At 43.2% G+C, this 14,950-nt stretch overlaps 1 protein-coding gene across 2 annotated transcripts in view; it reads left to right on the top strand.

Annotated features, from left to right (window-relative positions):
* HLF (HLF transcription factor, PAR bZIP family member) overlaps positions 1–13,141 on the top strand; it is a gene marked incomplete at both ends in the record, with an annotated part of 54,110 nt that extends 40,969 nt beyond the window's left edge. The window contains 2 exons of one of the 2 annotated variants that reach the window (XM_080712699.1): positions 7,775–7,995; positions 12,926–13,141. In XM_080712699.1, the coding sequence (XP_080568825.1) occupies positions 7,775–7,995; positions 12,926–13,141 (437 nt within the window). Of the gene's footprint in view, positions 1–7,774; positions 7,996–12,922 lie in introns of both variants that reach the window. The other variant, XM_080712698.1, reaches the window with a different exon arrangement.
* Between the last annotated feature and the right edge of the window lie 1,809 nt (positions 13,142–14,950).

Genomic DNA, 14,950 nt, shown 5'->3' with positions numbered 1-14,950 from the left:
TTCACACAACTATACACAAAGAGTAATCTCCTTTTGCATATGAGGAAACCAAAACTCAGAGAGATAAGAGGGGGATAAAATCACCAATCACTTCTTTCCCCCAAACAGATTCTGTAAGACCGTGGAGGGGCAATTCTTTTTGTCCTTTTATTCATAAATGCACAGGTGTATAACGTACAGGTGGCAGAATCCAAATTCAAACCCAGGTGTGACTCACTTCACAGCTTACCCACCACCCTGAGCAAGTGTAAATCCTGCTACAAAGTTATTGTGATTGGAATTGTCCCCCATACACAATAGCTCCTGTTCATGGGTCAGTCATCCATTGTCACAAGGATGTTTAACAAAAGTCAGGAAAACTCAGCAGCATACATAAGCAGGCTTGTTGTTCCCCCTTCTGTAGCTGCTCTGGGTCAGGCAGGTGGGTCTGTCCTTGGCTGGCCTCACACCTCCAGGGAGGATGGCTTTGCTCACCTAGACTGGCCCATTCCATGTATCCTTCATCTTCCAGCGGGCTAGGCCTGGGACATTCATGGTGGTGATAGAAATGCCAGAGAAGAAGAAGAAACAAAGTCTCATTAGGTCCAGCCTTGGGACAGGCACGAGGTCACTCCTGCCACACTCTGTTGCCACATTCAGATTAAGTCAAGAGGCCAGCCCATAGGGAGGGAGTAGACTCTGGCTGAGTCAGCAAGGTCACATGGACTGGGACGTGGGTAGAGAAAGGGATGAGACCTTGGACCGTTATGACACAGGTGCTTTTGCAGAGTGCGTGTTGTATGCACTAACAGGTCTCTGCCATTGGAATAAAGGCTGGAGATCTTGCCTCAGACCCCCAAGAGCCCCTCCCCTTAAGATTCACTTGTGAGGTTTTTTATTCATATCTGTACATATTATCCCCACTCTTCATTGAATCTATTTGTTTTTCTATTTTCTATTTTACTTTTATTTATTTTATTTGTGATACTGGAGATTAAACCCAGGGACATCCTACTACACCCTCAGCCCTATTTTATATTTTATTTGGAAACAGGATCTCACTACGTTGCAGAAAGCCTTGATAAATTGCTGAGGCTGACTTCTCACCTGTGATCCTCCTGTCTCAGCCTCCCAAGTTCTGGGATTACAGGTGTGTACCACCATGACTGGTTTTTTTATCGACTCTTAGAATCCCAGTAGTATGACTACAACCTCCTAAGATAATTGTCCCTGTGTTTTAAAGGGTCTCCAGAGGCAGAGATGTTTTGTCCTGAAGAAGCTATAAGCCCTGGTGGTGGCTTTTTTTTTCTGAAAGTTAGAAGTTCCAGGAGGGTAAAGAATGTTATGTCAAACACAAATTATGGCTTTCTGGGGTGCAGGAGACCATGACATGGAAACATGCCCAAACCGGTGATGGGCCGGAGGGAAGAGCAGGCAGGAGAGAATGATCCAGGAACAAGCTTTGAGTCATAAGGAATTCTACCCATCGATTCTGAAGGGAACCCTCTAGCCAAAATAAAAATCATTTCCCCTTGAAAATCATCCTTTCTTGATAGAGGATAATGTTCATCCGTGTTAAGCGTGGAGGACGATGTCTGTTTCGACAAGGCTGCTGCAAATGTCGTGCTTTGTTTATTTAACTGCGTGAGCGAGGAACACATCAGAAGGGTTGGAGGTGTTAACAATTAGCCTCGAGGATTAAGTAATGACTAAAACCATAATTTATTACTTTGATGCAGTGATAAATTTTAAAAATAAGCCATTGACCTGAGAATAGAGGAGCTGGATCGCTGCTGTTCCCTTCACTGATGACTGGTGACTAAATGGCTAAGTGAACATGAGCTGAAAATTTTCTACTGAAGTATGTAAGCCCAGGAACACCCTGTTTTCAGTTGTACTTTTTGGAGGTTTAGGCATACCCGATCTGTGATCCAAGCGGAAACCAACTTGAGGTTTGGAGATGACTTCTCTCTCTCTCTCTCTTTTTTTTTTTTTTTTCAAATTTCTTTAAGCCTTTTGTTCCACCCTTTCCCTCAGAAATCCTCTATGGTGGTTCTGGAAGTTGACTTTCATTGTGAGATGTTTTTAGAAGAAGAAAGGAATGTCCAGCAGATTGTTGGGTCTATGTAGTGGGGTTGATCATGTCCCCTGGGAATCTTTCAAATAAAGTCTTGGAGGAACACCAAGCTCACACGTAACCAACCTCATGATTATCTTAATAAATACCAAGAAAGGCATCTAAAAAAAATTTAATGCATCACTTTTCATTAAAAAAAAAAAGAAAACCCTCATTGCAAGGGGGCTAGTAAGTACAGAATGGCCTCTGCTAGTCAAAGTGCATCGACTAGAATTCTAGAATAACCCTTCAGACTTAAGGTTGTAAAGCATTAAAGTCTATGTCCATTGCAATCTGGGGCAAGGAGGGGATCACTTGTCTCAGTGCCCTGACTCCTTCCTCATCATCCTGCAGAGTCTAGCTAAGGCAGGAAGAATGCAAATTTTTTAAAAAGAAGGTAGGACAGGCAGACGTGGTGGCGCACGCTTGTAATCCCAGCATTCAGGAGGCTGAGACCGGATGATCACAGTTCGCAGACAGCCTCAGCTACTTAGTGAGGCCGTCTGTAACTTAGTGAGACCCTGTTTCAAAATAAAGAATAAAAAATAGGGCAGAGGGTGTAGCTTGGAGGTCGAATGCCCCTCCATACCATCCCCAGACCCACAGGGGGAAAAATAAAAGATGGTAGGACTCCTACACATTGAAAAGAAGCCACAACCACCCGTAGAGGTAATAGGTAAGATTGTTTACCTAAAAACTAAGAAAATTTAGAACGTTTCTAACTCTTAGAACTAATAGCAGAGTAAAATATAAGTCCAGCATTTTAAAACCAGCAGCTTCCTATATACCAGTAATAACCAACTAGGAAACGGAAATTTATACTGGTAACAACTATTATCACACACTTAAGAAATCAATGTAGCCGGGCATGGTGGCACAAGTTTATAATCCCCGCACTTGGGAGGCGGAGACAGGAGGATCGCGTGGGTTTGAAGCCAGCCGCGCTGGCTTAAGAGACCCTGTTTTCAAATAAAAAAGTATAAAATAGACCTGGGAGTGTAGCCTGGAGGTAGAAGGGTTTCCAGGAACCCAAATACCACCAAAATTAAAAAAAAAAAAGAAAGAAATCAACGTAACAAAAATGTGAAAAGATGAAGAAAACACAGAAAACCGAACTGATAAATGAAAAGAAAAGATATTCCCCAAAAAGAAATGAAAGCTGAGCATGGTGGCGCACGCTTATAATCCCAGCATTTGAGAGGCTGAGACAGGAGGATCCTGGTTCGAGGACAGCCTTAGCTACTTAGTGAGACCCTGTTACGAAATGAATAAAAAATAGGGCTGGGGGTGCAGCTCAGAAATAGAATGTCCCTGGGTTTTACCCCCAGTACTACAAAATAAAATAAATGAACATAGTTTTGGTATATTCCGTATTTTAAATATCGTTGTCCCCACATTAACTTATGGCTTTCATGCAATCTTAACTCAAATTCCCAAGAATAAATTTAGATATAACTTTAAAAATATATTTCTGATTTTCTGAAGAACAATGAGGAAGGAAGAATTTTCCTTATCAAATATAAAACCTTACTAATACCCCTTTAGCAAGAAATTTGGAAAACATCAAGTAATTTTCTCTTGTTTGTGCTATATACCAAAATAAATTACAGGTGACTTAAAACTCTGGGCCAGTTATAGTTGTATTAGAGAAAATTATAGTTAGACCCAAATATACATGTATACTATATATATATATATATATATATATACACACCCATATATACATATATATATTATGATTTGAAAATGGAGAAAATATAAATTAGAAGGAATAAAAGAGAATCTTTTTATTCTTATTTTTTATTTTTATTTTTTATTGGTACACTATATTCTCACATCATAATGTGGATCTTGTTGACAATGGCATATAATCACACAATACTTGGTGCCCTCCCCTCCTTTCCCTTTTCCCTTCCTCCCAATACTGAGTGTCCAGGTAAACAATGGTATAGTCACATGTATATACATACTGTAATGTAGCGCTTCCATTAATTAACCTCAGCCTTCTTCCTCCCCTTCCCTTCCTTCCTGGCTTTGCTGAGGTCTCCCCTCCACTATCTGGAGTTCCTCTGGTATCCCTAATACACCCTAGCTTGAGCATATTAGAGAAAACATATGTCCCTTCAAAAGAGAATATTTCAATATATCAATAATTTCAATATAAGTTCATTCAATAGTGAAAAACCCTATAATCAAAGTTATAACACAATAATAAGAATGAAAATATTTGCTATAGACAAAACAAATGAGAAGATTATATCCGTAGTCTATAAGATATCTTTTGAAATGAATAAACAAAAAAGAAAACAAAAGATATGAAGAGAAGGTACACAGAGAAAAATAAATACTTGATAAATGTGAGATAATCAGTGTCCCTATTAGCCAGAGAAATGGAGATTAGCAGTGATATCCGTGCATAGCAGATTGGTAACATTTTAAAAATGAATATTTAATGGTAGGACTGTATGCTATCATATATGTCGGTGCAAGTGTAAGTAGATATTACATTTTTGGAGCACTATTTGGCAGTGTGCTTAGGAATATTTTTAAAAATGTGCGTGCCTTTTGTGTGAACAGTCCCACTTCTAGGAATGTCTTCTGCAATATTATATACTTTAAAAATCCATCTGTTGGGGCATGGTCACATAAATTTTTATATCCAGACTATGGAATAGTACTCGTTCGTTAAAAAGAACAAAGTAGTACTATTTTGTACTTAGGTGAGCAATCGCATCTGGTATGTTGATTCATCTAAAAAGGTAATTTGAGATCACATGGGTGACACAATCCCATTTATGTTCCATAGTTTGTGTGTTAAGAACCAAGCCATGAGAGGTTCACACAGGTGGTTGCGGATGGTCATCTCTGGGGAGAGATGAATTGGGACCAGGGGAGAGAAGAGAGCAGCAAGCAGGACTTTCATTTTCTGGGGTCATTTCTGTACTTGTTGAAATTTTACAATGAACAGTTTGGGGTAGTGTAAAAGTTACTGTCATGATGCATTCTTGAATCAATAATTACTATGTTAAAAACTTGAAGTCCATAGAAGGTAGGAACAAATAGTAAAAGTTCCTCTCCCCACAGTCCCAACAATGACACTGTTGACATTTTGGAACAAAGGGGTGGGGGGAAATGAGTCCAACAAAGTTAATTCAGCAGAAAATATGGATACATCACTTGGCAGGAGAGTCGGGGGGGGGGGGGAACCTGGCTTTGTCCCTTGGTCCTCTGCCATTTGCTGCTTGACACTGGGGAAGCCATTTACCTGGGCTGTGGTCCAGTTAGGTTTATCTCCGTTCTGCAGTTGGGGCTGACCTGCTTCCCCTGGAGGAAAGGGCTAGAGAGACAGAATGATGAGAAAAGTCTGGCACAATGGGCAGTGTTATTGTTAGAATGACCACGAATGGTGTCAGAGTCCAGCATCTCAGAAGGGGAAAAAGATGAAGAATGCCCTTTGTAGAAGCTGAACACCTAAGTAGGTACCATAGCGAGAAGTAGATGGGTGGGCAGAAAACAGACAAAACATGAAAGACCTTATGGTCTGATGGGAGAAAAAGACTCAGCAGTGTGTGTGTGTGTGTGTGCGCGCGCGCGTGCACGCACGCGTGCATGCAAGAGCACATAAAGCTTAAGAATACAATATAGCATAATAAAATACTGGAATATTGAAGAGGAACTTGAAGTAACTAGAAGCAATTAGACTTGTGGAGTATTAATCAAGAGATTCCTTGAGAGGGTAGGAAAAGAGTACCCAGCCTGTGGGGTGGTGGTAGGGACTGTGTGGATGGACCTTTGGGTAGTTTTGTTATTAACTTCAAAGAGAGTTTCTAAAGAGAAATAAAATCTCTGTTTGACTGAGATGCGGTTCATTTTCTGGGGCAATGTCAAGAGGCACAAGATCAAATCTAGCTTGACGCCATGCGGTACAGAGCTCAGTGGTCTCTCGAAGCTGGAGCTGAACTGCAGCTCAGCTAATGAGAAATCCCCGGCCTCTGCCAACGCTTCAGGGCCCATCGCTTCCTCTTTGGCAAGCAGGATCCAGAGCAAGCTCAAAGCAAAGTGTGAGGACCTAAAAGGTCACCCGGAGCATTCATTCTGCAAGCTCCCCACCAAGCCTTTCCGGAAAAACAGACAAGCACCGTTTCATAGTTTTGCTAGAAACCAAGCCAGAGGCTCTGTGCTTCAGCTTGGGTAGGGTAGAATTTAATGAAACCTCAAGGCTACCTGCCATTGGCAGTGAGGAAGAGGAAGAGAGGGGCCAAACACAGCCAAGCTGTCTCCTCTATTTATTCCCTGGGTGTGAAAGGAACAATGGTAAAATTCAGATGAAACCGGAAGTTCAGATTCCAAGCTCCCAGCATAAACATTTGGGTCTGTTAGGAAGCTCACTTTTGCCAGTGAGACATGTCCGGAAACACAGTAAACCCATTGTTCTGTGCTTGTTTGTGCGTTTTGGTGGTTTAGGGTGCAGAACCCTCAAGTGAAAGTTAGGCTGTTTCCATCATGTCCTCGCTAATTGGTTCAGTATTTTTGAACTCGTCTCCTCCTTGCTGTCCCCGCTGCCCCTACTAATGTGCACATGGCTTCTCACCACAGCCTTTGCTTGCATCTGCCCTGTCCCCTGTCATACCACTCTCATCTCTTAGGTACACTGCTCGAGTCTTTTTCTCCCAACTCCAGCTACGTGCCACTTCACCGCTCAGAATCCTTCAGTGACGGGGCCTTTTGTATTCGCGCTGCTTGCCTTGCTGGTGGCCCTGTCTCTTGCGTCTGTGCCTCTCCCTACTCCATCTCATCTCCTGATTCAAGACTCTGGCTCCTGAAGACTATTTGTGGTTCCTCGAAAATGCAAACTTCTCACTTGTTTTTATTTTTGAGCCTAGAAAACCTTTTTGTTGTTGTTGTTGTGGTTTTGCTAATTACTGTCTATCTCCAGGTACAGCTACACGAAGCATCATCTCTAGGGTGTGCTCCCAATCTTCCTGTGTGTTATGTTACCATTTCCCCACACTCTGGCAAGACATGGGATTTGGTTTCATCATTGTATTAAAACTCTATCCTTACGCTGGGCGTGGTGGCGCACGCTTGTAATCCCTGTGCTTGGGAGGCAGAGACAGGAGGATCGCGCAGATTCGAAGCCAGCCGCCCTGGCTTAAGAGACCCTGTTTCCAAATAAAAATATAAAATATAGGTATCTGGGAGTGTAGCCCGGAGGTAGAAGGGTCTCCAGGAACCCCAGTACCACCAAAAAATAAAAAAATTAAAAAATTAAAACTCTATCCTAACTGGCTAATTATTGGTCCATCTCTATGACTCATCAAACACACCTTAAAGGTAAAATTCCGTTGCACCTTGCAGCATGCCTGACACATGATTGGTGCTCTGTGAACATGTGATGGGAAAGAAAGAATGTGCATTTTAAATATTCTCTTCCTCCCCAGTTTGTGAACATAGGCAGGTGTGTCTTTGTTGTTGTTGTTGTTGTTGTTTTGCCTGATGGGACATGAGTTAAATCTGTATATGTCTCAGAAACGTGGTGAAGATGAACAAGACAAATGATGTTAGGGTCATCCATACGTTAGTCAAAGACTCTTGCCACTCACTCAGGAGCATCGTTAAGTAGCTGTCTACCGGGTCTACCTAGAATGTTTGTGACTTAAAACTCCTGTATCATTCCAGGTCAGTTGTTGCCAGCTAACCGCAATACGCCGAGTCCCATCGATCCTGACACCATCCAGGTCCCGGTGGGCTATGAGCCGGATCCAGCCGATCTCGCGCTCTCCAGCATCCCTGGCCAGGAAATGTTTGATCCCCGCAAACGCAAGTTCTCTGAGGAAGAACTGAAGCCTCAGCCCATGATTAAGAAAGCTCGCAAAGTCTTCATTCCCGATGATCTGAAGGTAAATTGGAACTGGTAATCAGGCTTTGCTAAGATGGAGAGTGGGATTAAGAGACAAATTAAAGGAGTGACTCCAGGAAGATCTTTTAAGCTAATGAACGAAGGACTCGAGATGTTTTATCCTGTTTCTTGGCTGGTAGCTTCTCAACACATTGCCTCCTCTTCTAGGTATTTACTCTTTTAGGGGCACTGGAGGGTGAAACCAGGGCTATTCTGTCTCTGAGCTATACCCCAGCCCTTTTTATTTTGAAACGGGATCTTGCTAATTTGCCCAGGGTCTCACTAAGTTGCTAAGACTGGCCTCAAACCTGCGGTCCCTCTGTCTCAAATACTGTGTGTACCACCATGCCCAACCTCTCTGGGTGTCTTCTGAAATATCCATTCATGTCTTGATACTGAACAGAAATAAGGAGGAGCAGTAAAATGTTGGAGCAATGTTCAGCCTGTGAAAGAAACAAGTGTTGTTACCACCTTCAAGAAAAGCCATGACATATGACCCACCTATTAAACCCAAACCTTTTCAGGTTGGAAAGAGAAAGGGAATCATTGGGGGAGGCCATCTGGGCCTCATAGTCCTCCCAGTGTCTGTCACCTTCCATTTATTGATAATTATCTACTACTGTTTCCCTGAAGGCTTCAGAGAATAACAGGCAGAGATAGAACATCCCTCTATATTGCCACCTTCCATGACCAGCATGGGATACTATAAACAAAGCTGGTGGGTCCCTAGATACAATTTATGGGTCATGTGCTCTTCATGTTGTGACTAATGATCCCTGGAGTCTCTCAGAAAAAGTTTAATTCTGAGATGGTTTTCTCTTCTGTGCTGAAGGGGCACATTACTTAGAAGGGGGAAATAGATTTCTCTTAGGAAGTCAAGTACAACTTAAAATTAGCCTGACACACTTAGGGGTACCTTAGAACAAAAATTCTTTCTAAAATTATGCACGTCTACTAATACTAACACGGAACCCTTTTAACTAGCCATTTCTAGAACTTTTTGTAGTGTACGCTTCTTTCCAATCATAAAGAAAATGGAGATACGATTATGCGTATTCAAGGCATTGGAGCCAGACATAATTTCAAATATCTGACACACCATTTTCAAACCTAAATAATGCTCCTGTGTAGAGACACTAATGGGTTGGGAGCTGGGGACATTGAACTGATTTACACCAGTCTCTGCTGTTTTTCATATCTAGGAAGAACACAGGAGGCAGAAGTACCTAGCAGATCTAAATTACTACTGTTGTAGACATGTCTGAGATTACTCTGATTGTTGCAGAACGAGGAAATGTCAGGGCTAAAAGAGACCATAGAGATTCATTAGACCAGTGTTATCACTTCTTGGTTGAGGAAAGAGAGAAGCAGAAAGGGGAACTAAGGGGAACTCTACTTTTAGAGGAAGGCTGGCTCCCAGGCTGTCTTGCTTCCAGAGAGATCCCTGTGGCTTGTCAGCCTGGCAAGAGCTATAGAAGGGGCCCCTGGGTGAAAAACCAAGAGCCTTAGAATCAAAACAGGACCGTGCATGGTAATATCATCAGAAAGTCTGCACTAGTCAGGCATTGATTGATTGACTGGATGAGCTAAGACAAGGGAGTTGCAGGATTAGATCCAGGGGAAGTAGGTACTTGCTTTCAACTGGACACCTTCCATGGTCTTGTGTTTTTAGACATCCAGTTCCCTGTGCATTTCAGAGTCTTCTCTCTTATCCTAAACCAGCGAGCCTATTTAGCATGTATTTCTTGACTGGAGAGTACTTTGAAAGGCTGCTGCCAAGTAGTAGATAGATCTTCCAGCCAGACCTTCCCAGAGTCTTCAAATTTACCTGTTCAAACCAAAGAGCAAGAGTACTTACCCCAGGTGACCTTAGCCACAAAGAAACCATTGACGCTGGAATTACACCCATTGCTGCTGTGGAGGCCGGGTCTGAGCCATTCATGTCGCCTTGGGGAACAGGCAGGGATTCTCCCACCATGCACCCTTGGATTTTTTTTCACTTGTGGTTGAAACCTGAAGTCACAGACCATGAGCTGCTATAAAACAGGAAGAAGATCTATGACATTCTTCAAGCAGAGAGGACTGAGCTGGGGTGGGAGGAGGAAGGAATTTGTGGCCCCCAGCATTGGACAACATGGGTTGATGTGCATCAGAAATGGTCTTCCCCACTGCAGCTGCCTGCCCTTCTCTTGAGCTAGCAGGCCCACCTTGGGAGAATGAAGCGACGATGTACTGAGATTCTGGGCTGAAAATCGGCTTATTTGCTTTGATACCTTAATACTTTTTAGGATCCATTTGTTCACTTGACAGATATCTTTCAAATGCTAGTGTGTCAGACGCTGTATCGGGCTGGGGCTACCAAGGTGAGCCAGTGTGGACACTGCCTGGCCTCATGGATCTCCTAGTCTGGTGGGGGAAAAAAGGATTGTTCACCTGTTAGAAGGGGCAGAGATGAGTAAGTCTTTTCTGGGTGAGAGGAACAGGGTTCCCAGATGGCTTGAGCATTGGGAGGTGGAGGAGAAGGGGACAGCGGGTGTCGTGCTGGATGGATGAGCCCCATTCCGGACCCTGCTTCCCCTCACCAGCCATTCTGTAATGACAACGGGAGGCAGATTAGTTTCTCTAGACCAGAACACTCCTCCTTCCATCATTCCTGCCTCTGCATCCTTTGTTCCACCGCTGTGCACTGCTCCCCTCCCACCTGAGAGGTTTGTTCTCCATTGCACACCTTTGCTGGCTCACCTGCGTGTGTGGACAGGTGAGGCTGAGAAATGAAAGCACTTTAGAAGTGAAAAGAGGAGCACTAAGAGACTGGTCCTTAAGTCCTGGGTTATCACAGACCACTAAGTCCATGACCTATGGCGGTCCCCACCCCCTCCTACCACACACAGATCCTGCGGTTTCCTTGGGGCTTGTTCTCAGGTACTCCCTCACCTCCGGGCCTCCTGTTCCTCAGTGTGTAGGTTTTGACAAACCCTGAGTCAGCTCCTCTTTGGAATGCTCCTGGACACGTTCCCGGGCACTTTGACCAGAGTGGTAGATGTATCAACAGTACGAAGGAGTTGGGATAGGGGCTTACATACAAGTGACACGAAAGACCTCCACTGGAACCGGAGGCTTCGCTGATGTGAATGTGCCTCCGAGCCCCCACCCCTGTGACACCGTTGGGTTTTCTAGCTTCCTCCAGCCTCTCTCCCTTTCCTCCAGCTCCTCCGACTCCCTTCCAGAAGCACAAACAACAAATTCTGCCAACAACCCTAGCATACCTGTTCAAGCTTGCTCATCCAGGTATTCTTCAAGGGGCAGCCTCCTCCCTAGCGAGAATTCTGGTACCAGCCACAACGAAGATCATTTGTTTACTCTGTTACATATTATTATGAAATATATAGAAGGCTAGGGGTGCTTTATAATGATGACAGTACCACCTTGTGAGCAGCTGGCAGGAGAGGCCCGCCTAGGAGTTCCATCTCATGTCTCTGCGCAAAGCAAACATCTGCAGAGCTATGAGCAGGTCTGGGGGCTGAACGCTCATCTTGGACTTTCTTTGCAGCCTTGACCTAACTGAGTGACATCCTCCAAAGCCACCTGTCCCTTGGAATGGACTGGAGGGTAGGGACTGGCCTCACCACTTATGGAGTGACATGTAAATGCTCAGGTATTAGCTTTGCTAGGACTGAAGGATTTGCTTTGCAAGTTGTTGGGGAAAAAAGGGGGGGGGATTGTGAAATGCATCCATCGATGATTTGAGACGGTCTTAAAAGAAGACTCACATTTCTTAGCCTTTCTAAGAGGCTTTTTCTTTCTCTTGGTAGGGGAATGGTGGTGCAGGGAGAGGAGGGATGGCTTTCACACTGACCACAGTTAAATATTACCCAGGGTAATCAAGGCCTAGAGAATGGCCAAACAGGAAATTAGAGCACATTATTTAAATGCTAGCCCCCAACACGAATATACTGATTAGTGTCAAGCTGAAGGTTTTTTTTTTTTTTAACTTTCATTTTCAACTACCAAAATGTGCATACCTATTATGGAATATTCTTGTAGTTCAGATGGAAATAAAATGAAAGATGAAAATTTCCACTCTGTCTTCTGTCTGTCTCTCCAGACCCCTTTCTGGAGGCACCCCTTACAAATCCTTCTGGGTGTCTTTCTACGAACATATTGTATTATAATTTTTCATCAAAAGTGGGGTGAAACCATAAGTATTTATCATTAGACTGACATTGTTTCCACTCACATTGTGATATATCATGACCACCTTTCTTGGTTCAGCTGGGTCATTATTTTTAACAGCACCCTTAGACTATCCCTTAGTATGACTCTGTCATAATATATTAAATCTCCTACCGATAAATAGGTTTTTCCCCATTACAAACAATTCAACAGTATACATTTTGTGTCTGTGTCTCTGTGCACATGCATGAAGATTGCTATAGGATGGAATCCCAGAAGTAGAATCACTAACTCAATAGTATATGCATTAAAATAGTTGAGAGATGTTGCTAAATTGCCTTCTAAAAATATTGTACTAACTTATTGCCAAAAAAAGAAAAAGCATATGAGTGCCCTAGGAAGAAAAGAGGGTTCTTAATGATTTCAGCCAAGAGAGTAAAGAAAGTTGGAATGCAATTTAGGGCGTGAGGCAAGCCACTTGTTTTCATTCCCCCTCTGATCCCTCCCTCACTGGGCACATGCTCCTCGCGCGTAGAGAGTAGGAGCCTGTTGTGGCAGGTGGGTCCTTGCTCCAGGAAGGAAGCCAGGGCTCCTGACCGTTCTCTCAGTCATGCACACTGGAAAGGAAAGAGACGCAAGTTCAGAAACCTGGACCAACGTCTCAGCCCAACCCCAGAGGCTGCCCGCACTCTCACTGACACTGCACATTGCTGAAATCTAATATCTTGTTTCTTTTTCCCTCTGTAACTAATGAGCAGGATGACAAGTACTGGGCACGGCGCAGAAAGAACAACATGGCGGCCAAGCGCTCCCGCGATGCCCGGCGGCTGAAGGAGAACCAGATTGCCATCCGAGCTTCATTCCTTGAGAAGGAGAACTCAGCTCTCCGCCAGGAGGTGGCTGACTTGAGGAAGGAGCTGGGTAAATGCAAGAACATACTTGCCAAGTACGAGGCCAGGCATGGGCCCCTGTAGCCCAGCGTCCTAGCAGGCTGGCTTCTGAATAGATGGACGGCTTGTTTCCTGTCTGATAGCACCACACCCAAACCAACCTTTCTGACATCAGCACTTTACCAGAGGCATAAACGCAACTGACTCACATTTTGGTGTGCATCTGTGTGTGTGCATAGTGTGTGTGTGTGTGTATGTGCGTGCGTGCGTGTGGGGGGGTGTGTACATGTGCTCGTGCTCGTGGTCAGCTGTGTGTGCTCATGTGTGCGTGTTCCTTTGCACTTGCCATTTTAAGATAGCCCTTCTCATCGTCTTTTAGTCTGAACAAAGAAAGGTGCCATGTTTTACTAGACTTTGGATACCCCTCGTGGGTCGTCCTCCTCCTCTTCTTCCTCCTCCTCCTCCTCCTTTTCCACCCGCCCCATCCGCCTCGCTTCATGGTCCAGCTCACCGACTCCCCCAGGACTCTCTTTGGAATCACTAAGAAGGGCCCTGGCAAAAGAGTCGATCTCGGTTTTCGGGAGTACAAACTCTTGTTTTTGTTTAATCCGTAAGTTACCATGCTAATAGCGTGCACAAAAGTTAACTTAGCACTACACTGCAGCTCTATTCATTTATAGGTTGCTTTCCTCATTTTTTTTTCAGTTTTGGTGGTAATGGTCTTCAAATTTAAAGTGCTGTTTAGATTTATTAGGTCCCATATTTACTTACTGCTACTTACTAAGTTTCCTTTTTGATTCTACCAGCCCCAGATAAGTAAGAGTACTATTATCGAACACAGAGTGTGTTTTTGCACTGTCTGTACCTAAAGCAATAATCCTATTGTACGCTAGAGCATGCTGCCTGAGTAATACTAGTGGGCGTAGGATATCTTTTCCCTACCTAAGAATTTCACTGTCTTTTAAAAAACAAAAACTTAAAGGAATGCATTTGAGCATGACTGGAACATCCCCAGGACAGGGAAGCAGAGGGCAATGGGTGGTCTAACAACGAGGGGTTATTTTCTCAGTACTTGAGCCAAAAACAAATGCGTCTTGGAATAGCCTTTGACATTGACATGTTTGGTTTTATTGTCTCCCTCTCCCCATCCCACTCCACTCCTACTTTTCTAGTTCACTTTTCCCATATCCCTCTTAATATTTTAAACAATTCCTTAAGATTCAGTTGTCCCATTTTTAAATATATATATATATTTTGTGAATTATATTTTGATGTCTAAAAACAATTGGCTAATTAGTAAGTTGATGTTTCGTAAGGCCCTTTTTCCTCGTGGTCTCATTTTGGAATGCCTCATAAATTAATGATTTTGGAGCTTATGTTTCTTATTCTGTTTGCTTTTGAAAGTCTGTGCTCTTATAAAGTGGACTTCTGAAAAATGAATGTAAAAGACACTGGCGTATCTCAGAAGGGGATGGTGTTGTCACAAACTGTGGTTCATCCGATCGATTTAAATGTTTACTATAGACCAAAAGGAGAGACTATTAAATTGTTTAATGTTTATACAGAGTAATTATAGGGAGTTCTTTTTTGTACAGTATTTTTCAGATATAAATACTGACAATGTATTTTGGAAAGACATATATTATATATAGAAAAGAGAAACGGAAAACTATTCCATGTTTTAAAATTATATAGCAAAGATATATATTCGCCAATGTTGTACAGAGAAGCGGCGCTTGGGAGTTTTTGAAATCTTTAATATTTTAAGCCTATTATTGACACATCAGCATGTTTTCTGCTTTAAATTAAAATTTTATGACCGCATCAAGGCTTGCCGTGACGAATCCTGCTCCGACGCTTTCTTATCTCTTATTAGGTCCCAGAAAGAAGTCA

This window comes from Muscardinus avellanarius (assembly GCF_963383645.1).
Source record: "Muscardinus avellanarius genome assembly, chromosome: 16".
Taxonomy (NCBI): Eukaryota; Metazoa; Chordata; class Mammalia; order Rodentia; family Gliridae; genus Muscardinus; species Muscardinus avellanarius.
The sequence above is the reverse complement of the archived record's forward strand: the minus strand, read 5'-3'. Positions and strand labels throughout refer to the sequence as shown.